The sequence below is a fragment of the Saimiri boliviensis genome, chromosome 7 (assembly GCF_048565385.1).
Source record: "Saimiri boliviensis isolate mSaiBol1 chromosome 7, mSaiBol1.pri, whole genome shotgun sequence".
NCBI lineage: Eukaryota > Metazoa > Chordata > Mammalia > Primates > Cebidae > Saimiri > Saimiri boliviensis.
The window spans coordinates 2,743,068-2,760,419 of NC_133455.1; the positions used below are offsets into that span (position 1 = coordinate 2,743,068).

The following is a 17,352-nucleotide window of genomic DNA, read 5'->3' on the forward strand; positions in this document are numbered from 1 at the left end:
ATCAACCAAGCCCCGGATATGGCCAGCGGCTTTCAGAATCCCTCCTTTCTATAATGATACAAAATGCTCAAATACAAGAATAATGGGTGTGTAATACATATATGCAAGCACACAAAACAGGATCCAAGATCTTCCAAATATCCTGAAAAGTTCAATCTTTAAATCTGCAATCTGTTATGCACCTAATTCAACAGTCCCTGATTTTAAATCACTACAGATTTGATAAAGAGAAAGAGGACTAGTTAATTTAACTTATTAGAACAGCTCTCTTGCAATGGTACACATTTTATTGACTCATAATGGCACTGATGGAAATGTCTGCAAGAGCAGAGAAGACAAAAATCAATACGGGTTTCAAAGGAAGACAAGTGCAGCATCTGGATATAGACAGCACTATCTTCGGCCATCCACATCGCTCAGAAGGAGAAAGAAGAACCAACCCCACCCCAAGAGACTAGATGCTCACCCGTCACCTTACTGATCAAGCACTCGTCAAGTCCACAAGAAAGTGAAACAAGTGTTCACTAAGTTAAGACCATCTGGAATACTTATTTCAATAATCAATTTTGCAGATGCCTTTGGATGTACAATTATCAGACACCTGCACTCCAAGGCCTCAGGTAAGAAGGCAGATCCATGATTTATAATGGTGTCTTACTATCCTATTCTGTGAAGGAATGACCCTCAACACAGTCTTCTCGTGAAACATTTCCCATAGAAACTCCCCCCTGCCTTTCCCATGACCTCAAAGACCCCAGTGTCCCTATCAAGTTAGGTTCTCCCTTACCCTTTCATCCTGTGACACTAATTTCAAAGATAAAAAGGTACGGTTTTATAAAAAGAGAATGCTTTACAATTTGCATGCTTACTTGTAACCTCTGCCAATGGATTTTAGACAATCCAAAAACTGCGGCACTTCATAGTTGACCAGCGTTTTGAGCTGGCCGTCTCCTACGCCATCACGGTACACGATGATCCGACTGGGCATGTATTCATTGCAGCTATTCCAAGCCCTCAGAGCCGCTGAAACAGGCCAGAGAACTTTTACATCAGTGCATGTCTACAGCACAACTAGTCTGTTCTTCCCCAATTCTGGGCACATTTTTCAGTAACATAGTTCAGGGTGGTTTCCTGAAGACCCCAGTTGAGAGACTAGAATGGAAACCCTGCAGGAGACTAACCTTGCAGGCAGACTTTGAGCCCATCTACCAGTTCCTGTCCTCGATCCTGGAATACGCAGCGTGAGAACCAGCTATGCAGAGAAAAACACAACTAGAATGAGAATGCAACTGTCAATCAATTTTTCCTTTCTGAATTATTCTATATTTATTTCACTGTTAGTAATCTGTCATCTTTGTAACTGCCTTTAAAGACATCTGCTAACATATCCAAATACTTGAGGAAACCTTACACAGAATGAGCAAGATGCAGGAGATCCCTTATCAGCATCACAAACTGTGTTTGTTTTCATTATAAATCAATACCATGATTCCATCCGCTGGGTAGAAAATAAAATTTAAACTGTAATACCCAGAGGTGCTGTCCAGGTTTATTACACCTACACACAGAAGTACACTCACTACTGTGCTCTTGAGAAACCATTCACTGTAAGTTTCACTCTTCTAAAAGACCTTTAGCTCCGTCCATTATCTTTAGCAAACTAATGCAGGAACAGAAAACCAAATACCATGTGTTTTCACTTAAAAGTGGGAGCAAAATGATGAGAACTCATGGACACAAAGAGGGGAAACAACAGACACCAGGGCCTACTTGAGGGTGGAGAGTGGTAGGAGGGAGAAGAACAAATACCTACTGGGTACTAGGCTTTAGTACCTGAGTGATAATAATCTGAACAACAAATCCCATGACACGAGTTTACTTATGTAACAAACCTGCACATGTACCCCTGAAACTAAAAGTTAAAAATGATAAAGACTTTGAAACATATTTATTACTAATGTCAACTAATATGCCTTCAATTTTCATATATTACTGTTCTTGGCAATTCCCTCAGTTCCATAAAAAGCACTGAAAAATAATATTATGTTGAAAAACAAGTGACTAGGTAAACTCAAGTGGTTTTTCTACATGAAAATGTGAAACTACATTTTAGTGGCCATCAAATATTATTAAACAAATACAGTTTTAGAGAGAGTCACATTTAATGAGATGCACTCCCCAATACATATGATAAAAAACTAAAATAACCTGAAATGCAGTTTGACTAATACAGGAAGAAAGTCATTCAAGAGCTAGGGCAGGTCATTCTTTTTCTTTTCTAAGTTCATTGCTGTGTATAACTGAGAAACTGGAAGGATAACAATGAAGAAGATAACCATGAACACACTCCTGAACCCCCCGACCCCTGCCTGATGCCTTCACTGCCACCGCAGCAGCCCAGTCTCACTCACCGGGTCATCCCTTCGTTGATGCTGGCAACAAATCCTGCAATTGACCTCCGTCCAGCTGTGGTGTCATGGTAACAATCAATGCCCACGATCATCGCTAGCTTCAGCTTGAATACAAACATGGTCATTTTAGATACAACAGAGTACAGCAACATTTAAAAAGTAAATCCATTTTCTTAAACACCAATTTTAAAACTGCATCTACCAATTAAATCAAACTCACAGGCATGTCAACCCTCCAAAGCTCTCCTCCCATCTTGCAGTTCATCTGCAGAGCAATCTTCGTAGCAATGGCCATGACAGTTTGTTGTTTGCCTAAGGTTCGGGCCACCACACACTGACTTGGGGTAGGGCAATCTGTACACAGGTATTTTTTAATAGCATCATATTTGTCCTTCCGATTACCTGACAACAGACAGACAACCTAAAAACAAACAAGTGCCCTCATTACAGAGGAGGAGGAGACAAGATGATTAAGAGTAAGGGAGAGGACAGGACTCTAAACTCACCTGTGAAGTGTCAATGTCAAACCTGTGAAGAAGTGCCCATGTCAAGAACATGATCATTTACCATTCGCTTCAGTCACACAGCTCACCAGCATGACATTAACAAACACTGCTTGTTATGTTCAACTAAATAAGTGCATGTGAAAGACAGAAATCATATTAAGCAAACTGTACAACTCAAAACTGGATACTGCTTAAATCTGAGAACTTAAATATGCTCTGTGTAACCAGCCTGAAAAAATTTAGACACAGAGAACATGGCAATACAAGTTAGTGGTAATTGACAGGTGGACAAGTCAAAGATTTTTTAGTCTTAATTTACTCATATTTCACCTATGTTCATAACTTGTAAGCTTTAAAGCTCTGGATTGAGATTCTGATCGAAGTATGAACTTTCACAGGAGGTCCATGGACAATTCTGGGGACAAAACAGAATGCCGGACTTGAATATAGCCCTTCCCCAATTCTGGGTATCCAAGTTTAACTTTCTGGAGTTGAATCCAGCTTTTAACTCATTGCCATGTTTTCCAATTTACATTCCCAGATTATTCTCTTCCCTTTATGCAGTGCCCAGCAAAATCATCTTCCCACCTCGGGTGTTTCCATTATCTAGCAACACAATAGCTACCTGCCTGTGGCATCTAAAGCATGAGAGGAAGGGCTGAAATAATAAACCCATGAGAGGAAGCCAATTCATTTCTTAGGCTCATGGCAACACAGATACGTTGTTTATCACTAAATCTGTTTCTGCCAACTCATTGCAATGTGGCTGTATGAAAACTCAACAGGGCAGAAGAAACTCATCCTAGCACTCGATGCTGTCTTCAGAATGTCTCCTGTGAAACTAGAAATGTACTTTCAATTTGCTTTTAAAAACAGCCAAAGAGCCGGGCGCGGTGGCTCAAGCCTGTAATCCCAGCACTTTGGGAGGCCGAGGCGGGTGGATCACGAGGTCAAGAGATCGAGACCATCCCGGTCAACATAGTGAAACCCCGTCTCTACTAAAAATACAAAAAATTAGCTGGGCGTGGTGGCGCGTGTCTGTAATCCCAGCTACTCAGGAGATTGAGGCAGGAGAATTGCCTGAACCCAGGAGGCGGAGGTTGCGGGGAGCCGAGATCGCGCCATTGCACTCCTCCAGCCTGGGTAACAAGAGCAAAACTCCATCTCAAAAAAAAAAAAAAAACAGCCAAAGATATAAATGCCTAATAAAAATGATCAGTGAAAGAACTGAACTAATTATTCACATGCATGTCCCTTCCCCTTCCTTCTTTACAATCATAATCACATCATAGTGGAACCTATCATAATTTTCCTTATCACTTAAATTTTAATCGTATATTGTCATTCTATCTTTTGCAATTTCCACGTTCCCCCAGCAGATCTGTGGCAATTTTATGCTACAGGTATAAAAAACAATAGGAATTGATTGAACCTCTGACATTCACTACAGTTCCAGGCCACTAGTACCTTTGTATATCGGTTTTCTAACAATAACCAACCAGCCAAACCTCTTCTGGAAACCCAACTCTGCTAAGAATGAGGACAGCTAAAGTACTTGTCCTGAAGATTTTATCCAACAGGGCCCCAACAAAATCGATGGGATATTCAAACTGGACAAGTTGAGAGAACTGAATAAAAGGGCTACTTGTGAAACACCCCTCCCCCACAGCCAGGGGCTCATGGCAGCAAGAGCAGGGCAGGGAATGGTTATGGGAATAGGGCGTGGAGGTGGAGAATGCGAAGAAAGCTCTTGAGGGCTCATGGCCTTTGACTCAGCTGTGCTTTCACTTCTGCAAAGTAAATTTCTAAGCCCTACTCTCTTTCTTCCAACCATGGACTAGGAAGTCTTGAGGCCACAACTCCAAGTTCTTGGATGGAGACTGAATGCAAACGAGATTCTGGACTAAATGTGATTAAGATGTGGACAACTCCGGAGTTCCCCGACACTGAGTCTGACTCTATTTTGCTACATTAGACTGGCTGTGTGGACTTAAAAGGGAAACTATGGCACTGCATCTGTTTATAAAGGCTACATTCTAGAAGCAAACTAAAAACAATAATCATACCAATCTTGACGGAATTTAGGGGTAGGACTGTTGGAGAACAAGTATAACTTAGACAGCTTTTTTTTTTTTGAGACGGAGTTTCACTTTTGTTACCCAGGCTGGAGTGCAATGGCGCAATCTCGGTTCACTGCAACCTCCGCCTCCTGGGTTCAGGCAATTCTCCTGCCTCAGCCTCCTGAGTAGCTGGGATTACAGGCACACGCCACCATGCCCAGCTGATTTTTTGTATTTTTAGTAGAGACGGGGTTTCACCATGTCGACCAAGGATGGTCTCGAACTCTTGACCTCGTGATCCACCCGCCTCGGCCTCCCAAAGTGCTGGGATTACAGGCTTGAGCCACCGCGCCCGGCAACTTAGACAGCTTTAAAGTTGAAAACTGCTAGAAGGTACAAAGGTCAGTTTGAGATGAGTGTGTCAGAAGTGTGTGCATGAGAGGGAGGATGAGCAGGATGGCAGCCTAACCACACCTAAGGCACCGCCGTGGTGAACAAGGCCAGGCTGCAGCTGTAAACCATGCTGGCACCTGGAATACAGAAGGCCTCGTTCTCAGTGCTGGGGTCACGACACAAACCAGGCAGATGACCTGTCCTTGAAAACTGTGCAAGAGTGACGGACAGAGTTTCCAACTGAGATTATATATAAAGCTGGACAAACAGTGAAGTCAAGACATACCGAACATCCTAAAAAACTTGTTTGAAAAAGGGGAGTAATTTTAAAAACTTGGGATTGGGAAAAATGAAGAGTTAAGTTGGATTCACTGAGTTTTGAAGAGCTGACTGGCATCAGCAGCAGCAACAGTGATTAGGTGCTAGCCATGACAATGCCATTAAACTTCAGAAGTGCTATGGGGGTTCACCACTATTTTACCACCCAAATTTGTTCAGATAAGGAAATAAAGCCAAAAGCCCTTGCTGAAGACCAGGCAAATGGCCAGGCCAGGATGTGAACCCAGGGCTTTGATTTCAGAGTTTAACCTCCTAATGACTGTGCTACAGATGACATCAAAAAACAAACAACACACATTGCTGCGCGTACCCACATTGTTTTTCAGATTACAGAGGAAAACCATCGTCATTAAGTGGCTGCCATCATCTAATGTCCCTGTCTCCAATTCCCAACCCTCTGCGCCTCCCATAAGCCCACATGAGGCAGTGAGACTGGCAAATAGGCACCTGGGCTCTTCGGGACTCAGTCCTCCCCTCCCGAGTCACTCACTCACCTGGACGGGCTGGTCAAGCACACGCACACCACCACATATGCAGATAAAGGGGAAAGAGCTGAGGAGAGTGGCTCCATCTGTATCCCGACCCCTAACCTGGATGCCCCTGGAAGCTGACAAGCTGCTGAGTGTCACTCAGAGCTCCCTGCTCTTTCCATATCTGCCACTAGGCTGGCTGTCTGGGGAGCTTCCATGTCATTACACAAACACATGTCGATCTGTGCAGAACAACGGCTGAGTTTTATTTTTGTGCTTTTCTGTATTTTCCAAAATTCCTAGACTAAGTAAAGCCTTTGAGTCTGAATAAACTGAAGATGCCTTTGTTTTTCTCCCCCCTCTCCTCACCTTCTGCAGTGAGCTCCTAGGAACACAACCAAAGCCAGCAGTAGTTTAGCTACTTCGTGGATACAAAACCTATTTTGTGCCTAGTTGGAGAACCGAGTACCACTTGAAAAAAGAACTCTAAGTCTCAAAATTTACAAATGCTCATTTACAAATGCCTCTTTTGTAAAAGCTCTTTCACTGAAACTGCCGATGTATCAATTGGCTACTTACTATCTGGGTGTCTGTTGTAACCTTTTGCTGTAAGACTCTTAAATAGGCTTCAGTTCTATCATCCACTTCAATCCTAGAACGAAAGTGCATAACCCAACATTCAGAAAAAGAAATGACAAATGCACCATGCATAAACATTTTCCAAGGTAACACAAGAAATATTTCTGTTTAAAACATTAAATCAAACACTGAGACTCGCCATTTATGCAAAGGGCTGTTTCTAACACACACAATGGCAACAGTTTAAGCACACAGGTTTGAGAAACTGTCTTACTTGGTTGCTTTTCCCACTCATTCTTAGTTACTAAAATACATTTGTTTATCTGTATTACAGGGAGCCATATCAAATCTTTACATTAAGATAGTGTAGTTTGTGTTTTTAATAGTTCCATCACTTTCCAGTTCCCACACCCTCCAAGTGATTGCTAAGCAATTTTCAGAGTAGAAATGACTTGATCAACTTACATTATTGCTTTTTTCATTTGTATGCCCATGGCTGGTGTAACTTTAAATAGATTTTGTATCAGTGAATTGGCTGCTTCATAATTTCTTCGCGTATAGATCAACAGCCAGTTATCTAGTGGCTTAACACTAATTAATGGTGCACCTCTTGTTTCTTTTGACCAATCTGCAAATTGTGGATTGTAATCAAACTAGAAGAGAGTTCAGACACACTGTAAATTCCATTGTAAGTTCTCAGTGATCAAGCCAAAACGTCTTCAATAATTCTACCATGGCATATTTTGAAACTTAGTGTACTACTCTTATATGTGAATTAAAGGGACAGAGAAAATGCCCTCAGTAGGGGTAGAATAAAAAACATATGCAAAGGATGATGGCAATTTTCTTTCAAATACATTCCTACTGACAGCTGCTACTCAAATGCTCCCTTGGACCGGGTGCTTCCCTAAGTGCTGCAGTTGAGCTTTCCTTTGTCTTGTCTAAAATCTCAGGATAGCTACTCTTTTCTTCATAATGAGAATATTAAAAAATAAGGCTCTGGAAGTAGAACAACTTGACCGAAGTGCTATGTGCTGCAAGCAAGCTACAGAAACACCTGACAGCAAGACACAAAGTGATAAATGCAAGGCGCAGCTCTCGAGTGCTGGTTATCACAGGGAGCAGCCCAGGGTCTTCTGCGTGTCCTGGCCACCTCCCTGACTGGCCTCATGCAGCGGTTAGCATAAACAATGCAATCAGAACATAAAGTTACACTGTGACATCACTCCTCACAGGACATTTCCAAGGCAGGAAGGACACCATTTTCTATAATTTTTTTTTTTTAATGTTGGCAGTTTACAGTGCTTCAATTACATTAAAGATATTTTTAGAATACTTGCTTTTCCTTTTCTAAAAATGAAACATAGAAAGTATAATAATAAATTATCTCTATAAACAAATGGTCCAGGCCAATTAAATCAGGAATTTTCCATCATTTTAGTGGCAGGCAAAATATAAACCCAAGAAGATAGGATTCTACACTTTAACTCAAGTTATTGAAAAAAAAAAATTGAACCACTTTTTAGCTAAATCTTACAGATTATTTTGAGGACCAAGCCACAGGCTTCACATTCTCTAGGGCTTCCACGTTTTCTCCTCCTGGGGTGTCCCTATTTCTGAAGCCCTGGGCAGCTCACGTGGGTTGACAGAGAGTGGATGTGGAAGGGGAGAAGACAACAGTGAGGAAAGATCATTCTGGCATGGAACTAAGTCACTCCCACTTGCTTTACTGTGATCTGACCCAAGTGTCACTTGATTGTCAACTTGAAGAACTGCCTTACTGTTTTTCCACCTTGGTGAATCTTTTCTGCTTGCAAAATTCTTCCGGAGAAGGACAGTAAGTTGGAATCAAAGCTCAAACCCCAGTCTCGAAGCTCCCTTTGAACATTATCGTTCCTGTAAATTTAACACATTTACATGCCACTAAACAAAGTGACAAAGCAAAAAGACATAAACAGATATCCACTCCAGCCTACGACACATTCCCATGTTCCTGTTGGGTTAAGATGCCGGTGAGAATGCCAGCCAGCACAGAAGTACAATCACCTTTCTCTCCTCACCTTCAGGCTTCTCTTCATGACATTCTTTAACTTAAAATTCTGATGCCCAAACTTTCCCCTCCTCAAAGGAAACCCCTTGATACAACAAAGAGAGAAAAAGGATTTGACCAAACATTTCCTTTTTCTGTTCTGTTACCTTTTTCTAACGTAAGAATTAAAAAGACTACCAGCTACAAAGCTTAACTTTGTGATTTCCTGAGGAATAAGTGAGGTAGGTGGGCTTGCTTAGAAACAGGAAGAACAAGCCCACCCCAAATACTACAAACATAGAAGGAAAAAGTGACTTTCTGCCACTCCCTCAAAAGATACCCCCTCAAAGCCACATAAAGTACTAAGCAAAAAACGGAAACCATGTATCAGTGAAATCAATGACTTACTTATGAATATAATCAATGAGTCTTCCCACTTCACGCTGCCTTTGTTCTGGAGTTAGTCTTGTATGAACTGCTAAGTCTTTCATCACATTAAAATCATTACGCATTTTATCAGTTAGACCTTCAAATAAGACATTTAAAGGCATATGGTTAAAGAAATAATAATCAGCTCTAAATAACTGGAGTATAGGGTGATGGTAAGTGAAACTTCCAAGGAGACAAAGTAGCTTTAATAAAAGGTTTTCTAGGGGGAGGAAAGGAGCGTCTGAGGACTCCTGGGAAAGAAAGGGTCAATCCAGAGGCTTCCTTCCCAGTAAACGGAATGCAACAGTACCTGTAAGATAGCAGAGCTCAGGAATGAGCATGGCAGGCCCTGCCAGTGTCCCCCCAGGGCCCCGCCTTCTCTTGGGCTGGCTGACCAGGACTGGCTGCTTCAAGTCGGTGATCTCTTGGTTGTATTGCTGCTCAAGAGAGGAAGGGGTCACTGTTCATGGCAAATGCCTCGACTCGTATCTCAGTGGGCAAAAAGGGTTTCGTTTTTTTAAAAAATGAAGAACTGATGCCAATAGCAAGGCTGGTAACAGCTCCAGAGTAAAGCTTAAAAAAGGCATTTTAACCTTCTTAAAACAGAGATTGTGTTTTATATGCTCTACTGAATATTCCATCTTTTTTCCCTAACACTTCCATGGTCCCGGACAGTAAGGTTCTGAATCCCGACTTTGAGTCACAGTTCTAGTTGCTTTTTTATTTCTTGGTTTAGAAACAGTCATCTGTGTAACTGCATCTTCACCACAGGACAGTTCCCCTACGACTATTTTCTGTTACTGTGAGAACTTATTAATGAAAGCAGTCTCACTGAAAGAATAAAGAGGGGAAGGGAAGAAGTTCCTATGCCTCAGGACATTTTTAATCAGGAAAATTTTTTATAAAATCTTGGTATTTTCAAGAAGTCAAATTTCAATTAAGAAGTATTAAGGTTACCCATATGCAATCACTGCCCAAAATAAGCTTTTACAATTTGTAAAACAACAAAAAATGACATTTGTAATTTCTTTTTTCGAGATGGCATCTCATTCTATTGCCCAAGGTGGAGTGCAGTGGTGCGATCTCAGCTCACTGCAACTTCTGCCTCCCAAGTTCAGGCAATTCTCCTGCCTCAGCCTCACAAATAGCTGAGACTACAGGCATGTACCACTGTGCCTGTCTAATTTTGTATTTTTAGTAGAGACAGGGTTTCACCAGGTTGGCCAGGCTGGTCTTCAACTCCTGACCTCAAGTGATCTATCTGTCTCAACCTCCCAAAGTGTTGGGATTACAGGTGTGAACCATCACGCCTGGCCCTATCAAGTATTTTTTAAGCATTTCCCGCTACACCTGAAAAAACAGCACTCTTTTTTATTAGACATGACTGTTAAACCTTCTATCTTAAAAACCAACTGACATGACCTTCTCTTCCAAATGCCCTTCCTCTTTCTACTCTGTTTCCTAGATAGCATCTTCAATCCCAAACCATCACTTACTATTAAAACTGCATTTCTATCAGGAAATCCTAAGAATGCTTTGATTCTTGCAAATCTTTCAACGTCAACCTCCTTCATTATTTCTACTAGAGACATCTCATTATCCCTGATTTCCAGAGAAGTCTTCCCTACAGAAAGAAGCTGAGCTGAGATCTCAAGTACACGCAGATAGGGTGTGTTCGACAGAGGGGACACAGCCCTGTGTTTAGTCAGAAGGGCACTTCGCCTTTGATGATCTTTTTAAACTTAGAATCATCTCTTTAAAACTGTTTTAGATGATTACCCGAAACACTGATCTCCCCTATGCTAACAAGCCTGTCTGCATTTTGTTAATATGGAAATCGAAAGTTAAGAGTTAACCCACAGCCAGTAGATTTAGCAGAAATGATACTGAAGTTTCCAAGATCTTTAATTTCCAACCCTCTCCAAAGCGAAATGTTGACCATGGAAGGACAGACAGTATGGTAAGCTCTTAACTCCCACCGCTCACCACCTGTTACCCAACCTGCTTGTCCTCCAGGCTTCAATTCAAATGTAAGCTTTCACTCTACAGGAAAAAGGCAACCAGGACAGGGCACTTCTCATTATGTGAACTGTACCAAATAAAAAGAGGCACTTTAATAATTTGGTAATGAATTAAATTATGCTGTGATTGCCCTAACAAATACATTTACACACAGCATGAAAGGCAACTTGTTCCAAATGTACAAGTGTTAGAGAATTCTACCAAAGATATTTTGGATTTCTCCTATTGCAGGGCTGTAGGCCCCACAGGGTCGTGGGGTGAGCCTTATGCTGTGCTGAGGCGCAGGATCCGAGAAAGAAAGAGACAGGACACAGAAGTACAAGAAAAATGCCCGTTCCCATGAAGGCAAGGGCCGTGTGCAGTAAGTACAGAGCATGAATTAAGAAACAGCAGCTTATAATCGGGAGTGCAGTAAGGGGTCCACCCCCATTAGGTCATTGAGGCTTGAAGGTGGGCCATGCGCAGTGAAGAGCATGCAGCGGGCAGTACTTCTATCTATGGGCAAACTAGTTCTAAGAAGATTTATAGGAGGATGCTTTAAGTCACACAGCAGTGACAGAGATGTCAAGGTTACCGCCGCCTTCTGGCAGCTTCCAATGGGTTCTACGGGAAGATGCTTTTCAAGCAGCACAGCAGCAAGAGCTGATGAAGTTCACAGTCCCCAAGGTGGATTGCCGTTCCGAGGGCAGCCTTCCACGAGAACTGGAGCAAGGTCCTACAACTCCTTTATCAGGAGGAGTGGCTCTCGCCCCAAGCCTGCCATACAGCGGGTATCTTTACGATACTGAACGCTGCCGCCTGGGCCATGGATTCTTGTCCTGGTATAACTGTCTTCCCTTAAACCATGCTCTGCGCTGTGTCTGCTCTAGGCATTCCTCCGATTATAAGCTGCTATTTCTTAATTCATGCTCTGTACTGTGTTCACTCTAGGCATTCCTCTGATTATAAACTAAGATATAATTATGTATGTAGGGAAATATTCTTTAGGCACTCATACTACCAACTATTAATGATTATATATAGAGGATTATATAAAGGGATTTGTCAAGCCCTATTTCTATAAACTAATATATGATTATGTAAAGAATTATATAAAAGGAAATAGCTGAGTAGTAACACTATAAATTGAGGTATTCTTCAAGCCCTAACTGTGCCAGGGTTCTGCTTAGCTCTCATTCCTCGGTGCCTACGTGGGGGGTTACCCACACCTATGATCTAACTTCATACGAAAGAGGTGACGGCACTAGCGTCTTACCTTCCTATAGTACTCTAAGAAGCTGACTTCAGAGCCATCGGCTTTCTTAAAGGTACTCTTGGGATTCTGGTCCCAGTCAATATCGTCCACTCTGTACGTTTTATTGTTATACCTAGGGATCAATTGAGATTTGACTGCATTTGATGAAAACATGAAGAACTAATATTAAAGAGAGAGACTAGACAGCATGTATTCTCTAAAATTTCAAATCACCTGGCTATATACAATGTTATGGGAAAAGAAGGAAACAGGATTTCTTACATATTATGACAGACGGATGGGGGAAGTGTCTAAATTACCTTCAGAAAATAAAAGGATAAAAATCATTAGCCATTTGTCCTCTCTAGATGAGTTACGTTATCCCCAAAACTTTGATCTCGGAAAAGGTGAAAAATATCCTTATCCTTTTTTTGTGCTCTTCCCACCACTCAACTTTAAACACCATTTCCTAACATTGTAGAAGCAGAAAGCCACAAGACTTTAAGACTCACAAAAAAAATTATTTTGCATTTTAAAAAGCAGTCTTACTTGGTAAGAACAATTAAACCTATTAGTTCTTTAGAAACTTGTTCTTGAAATTTATGCCCTTCTGCCTGATGATAGAAGTTCAACATGAAATCCAAAACAGTCTCACTTCGAAGGACTTTATGACTAACATCAGTGCAAAGCATGATGTTGTTTTCATACTGAAGAATAGAAGTGGTGAAGCCAGGCCAGATCACCAACCTGTCAGATGAAATGGAAGTCAAGAAGTAACCTCTCCAAATTCACACACGGTTTGTACATACTAAGTTGCATTTTCACTTTTATTAACAGGGTCTAAAGTATTTAAAACAATCAATTTGCTTATTTCTAGGATTTACATGCTCCAGCTTCAAGACCTCCAACATTATAGCAATTGTGTAAGTTTCATTTTGAATGAATGCACTAACTTTATTCAGCTACTCATTACACTAGGCCATTACACTGGCCTAAAACCTTAACAAGCTGCCAATCTAACTAAAAGCACCTACAATTATTATGATAAACTTAAATCTGTTAAGCTGCAATATTTTATTTCTTGTAATTTCAACTTTTATTTTCCATTTATTTTAGATTCAAGGGGTGCATGTGCAGGTTTGAGATATGGCCTATTGCATGATGCTGAGGTCTGGGGTGGGAATGGCCCATCACTGAGGGAGTGAGCACAGGACCAAGGAGGTAGTTTTTTTCAGTTGGACTGCAATCTTGATACACCACATTAACTGACCATTTTTATTACCTAAGGGCAGAAATACAAACTTAGCACCAGACAACTGTATTCTTCCCTAATGACAGGTAAATTATGTGATTTTTTTTTTTAAAAATCGAAATATTCTGGGATGTCTCCTCATTATTCAAGTTAAAGAGTCACGTAACATTATACTATGGGTGACATAATGTACATATGGGTGGCATTAACAGTCACTGTAGTAAATCCAATCATTTCAAATCAGGTTATTATCTCAAAAGTTTGTAATTAAGCCTAAGGAATATTAAACTTTCCACTTCATACAAACCTGTGACTTGGAATATCAATTGGGTCACTTGGGTTATAATAATTTCGTCCAATCTGTTGCAAATTCATGATTTTCAAAAGCCTAGAAGTTGAAAGGTCACAATAGTGAATACCGGTAAGTACCTCCAACGCAGCGGTCAGAACAGCATGTTGTTTAGAGCAAGGGCTGGCAAACTGTGCTCTGTAGTCAGGCCAAATCCAGCCTACCTGCTGTTTTTTATGGCCTGTGAGTTAACAATGGTTTTCAAATATCCCTGAGGTTGGACAAAATAAAAGATTATTTCATGATACATGAATTATCTGAAATTCAAATTTCAGCATCTACCAACAGTTTTACTGACACACGTCCGTGACCGCTCACTTACATGCTGCCTCTGGCTGCTTTGGTGCTCCAGGAGTCGAGCTGAATGGCTGCAAGACATGACACGGCTTTCACAGCCTAAGATGTTGACTATCTGGCCTTTTCAGAGAGAAGTTTGCCAACCCCTCATTTAGGGAAAAATAAATCTACCAGTTACATTAACTGGAAACAAGTATTTATCAAAATGAATTGCCCCATCATCGGTGACAATTATGACTAACTTCCAGAGGGAAATCACAAGTATTATGTCCCATTATTCTCACGAAAGCCTCAGACTCATCCAGATTGTTTCTTATTCTCCTCGAAAAATAAAACATTTTGCAGAACATGTGTCTTGCTTTTGGATTGGGAAAATGTGGTATGTACACTGAAAGCAAATTTTCAAGCATGCAGTCTGTCTCCTGTGGTGGAACAAATAACCCGAACTCTGCCCCTCCTCCTGATCAAGTGCCCACCGCGGGGAGAAGGAATATCAAGTCAGCAATAAGCTCTTGAGGATAGGAGTGTTCTGAACACAAGCTCAGACAGTATTTGAAGTCAGCAGAATTAGGGAGGTAATGACAGGATACCTGCTTAAAGCAAATAGATGAATTTTACATCAGTAAACCACCTTAAATTACTGCAATACAGAGAAACCCAATAATCCCAACCAACATTGCAAAATCTAGGAGAATTGAATACAGACGGTTCAATGTACAATTTTTTCAACTTTGCTGGTTTTTCTTAAAAAAAAAAAAAAAGTTGAAATAAAACACGTACCTCCTGAAAATAATATTATAGAACTGCAAACAAGTTGGTGATGTGGGTGGAAGCTCATTTGTTAAAGTGATCGTGATCCTCACATCTTCTCCATTGCGGGTCTTACTAAAAACTTCAGTAACCTGAAGCCAGAGAGGTGGAAAACCCAAACTTTACATTCTTAAAGGAAAACTATGCCCAATCACATACTGCTTGCTTAATAAGGCAACACTGAAAACTGGAGAAGTTTTTAAACTGGATTTTAAAACAACAGCTATGAGAAAAAAAGTGGCTAAGTATCTGTTATAACTCAATTGTAGGCATCAAGTTACCCAGACACATTTCACAATGCTACAATAATCTGTTTATTACAAGTCCTATCAGACAGGAGACTCCTGGGGTCTCTCTAAAAGCCATGTGAACTGTTTTACACTGTGGTAGCTTTGCTTTGAAGTGGAAATCCCCCATCTCCCTTTCCCCAAATAACCTTTTCCTGTAGTCTTTTAGGTAAAAATAATATTGTTCCATCAAAAGCATGACACTTTCCAATTAGATCTTCATGTTGAAAAAGAAGAGCTGAACGGAGTCTTCTGGCTTCCATCAGTGGGTTATAGTCAACATGATACTGATACAAGGCCCACTGGGGACGTGATGTCAGTCGGAAGTGGTTAGTGCTTAACCTGACTATAATGCCTGAAGAACCTGTCAAAGGAAGTTACAGTCAGTTAACAAAGTGTCAAGTTTATTTTTCCTTGAAACCTTTCCTACCATGACAAGGGAGACACAGTTCTATAAACGCAAAGCTAAGAGCAGCAGACAACATGAAACCCCTCAGACATCTGACTTTGGAGACCCACAGTCTATCTCTTTAGGTGGATCTCTAAAGAATCATCCATTGAGAAACAAATATTCCTTACACTAAGTAATTTACAAATAATTTACAACAAAACCAACTATATCTCTTCATGGCAAAGAGCTTTAAAAGTGATCTAGTTATATTTAATAAGATGATGTTTCAAAATGTGCAGTTAAAGATGTCTATCACCTATTTCATCAAAGCCAAAAGAAAGTGAAGGAGAGAATGGCAAAGCCGTGCAGGATCTTTATCAATTAAATGCCTCAAATAGAGTACTGCAGTTCACTGTCCCAGGTACCTGAGAAGAACCTCCCAAAAACTGCTTCTTGATTAACCTACCAGTTTTTGATTCTTTAACATGGTCTAGGTTCTGCCTTGTATTCACACCAAGATCATGAAAATCTCTACGACGACCTCCTCTCTCTGCTAATGATAACTCCTGAAATCCAGCAGATATCTGGAGTTCTTAAAAAAGAAGAAACATTTTATACTTGGGCAATACAAAGCATGAAATAAAGGATGACAATACTAATTCCCATGGTCCCATTATACATAATCCAAAGGATACTGAGGTATGAAAGATGATGCATACAACAATCCCATCAACATGTTTTAGGTATCTGCCGGCCTAATGAGAGAACGGTTTCCTAGTAATAACTTCTTTCATAAAGCCTTTCTTGTCACTGTCCTGGGCAATTGCAGATGCACCCTGTCAAGAGCTATACACATTTCAAAGATCGAGCCGACTAGACTGTGGCGCAAGAGTGCAGGAGCCCACGCTTGCTGACTGGGAAATTAGCCTTCTGCGTTAAGTCTGATAACTACCTAAAGGTCTGCATGTATTTTCCACAATCTGTCATGACACAACTACAGCTACAGAAACTGGTAGTTCAGAGGGTTTAAATCTGTAACCTGGATTAGAAAACTTACGTTTAAAATGTAACTTCCTCACTACTTGATTCCCCTCAGAATCAGGAATGGATTTCCACACCTGTGCTTATTCTACGGGCATGACACATATCTCATACTGGTACAGGTAGTAAGGTCGTGATTAGTCAGTTCATGCTCAGTGCTACAAGCTGTGGTTATAAGAACCTAAATTATAAAGGCATTTGATTTGCAGAACATATACAATTAAGCACCTCAGATCAACAATACGATGGGGGCCAAAAATAACCACGTTATCTTGTGTAAATGAGATTACCAGTTGACTATCCAATAAGCAATCACCCATTCTTAAAAAAAATTCTATTTGGGGGTAGTACACCTAAATAGACTAAAATTTCAACCCTCCCTATGGTTAGGGATGACCTAAGAGACTTAAGCAGAAATTGCGGGATGACACTTTTGGAAAATTCTGTAAGACA

The 17,352-nt window shown here is 40.8% G+C and overlaps 1 protein-coding gene across 1 annotated transcript in view; it reads right to left on the bottom strand.

Moving 5' to 3' along the window:
* Positions 1-17,352, bottom strand: part of PIWIL1 (piwi like RNA-mediated gene silencing 1) — a 28,273-nt gene that overhangs the window by 7,600 nt on the left and 3,321 nt on the right. The window contains exons 3-17 of the mRNA XM_039472133.2: positions 16,325-16,450; positions 15,617-15,831; positions 15,151-15,272; positions 14,032-14,112; positions 13,022-13,219; positions 12,494-12,605; positions 9,527-9,653; positions 9,196-9,313; positions 8,540-8,654; positions 7,224-7,411; positions 6,759-6,831; positions 2,632-2,832; positions 2,412-2,515; positions 1,182-1,252; positions 870-1,023 (exon numbers count right to left, since the gene is read on the bottom strand). Of these exons, the coding sequence (XP_039328067.1) occupies positions 870-1,023; positions 1,182-1,252; positions 2,412-2,515; positions 2,632-2,832; positions 6,759-6,831; positions 7,224-7,411; positions 8,540-8,654; positions 9,196-9,313; positions 9,527-9,653; positions 12,494-12,605; positions 13,022-13,219; positions 14,032-14,112; positions 15,151-15,272; positions 15,617-15,831; positions 16,325-16,450 (2,005 nt within the window). The remainder of the gene's footprint in view (positions 1-869; positions 1,024-1,181; positions 1,253-2,411; positions 2,516-2,631; positions 2,833-6,758; positions 6,832-7,223; positions 7,412-8,539; positions 8,655-9,195; positions 9,314-9,526; positions 9,654-12,493; positions 12,606-13,021; positions 13,220-14,031; positions 14,113-15,150; positions 15,273-15,616; positions 15,832-16,324; positions 16,451-17,352) is intronic.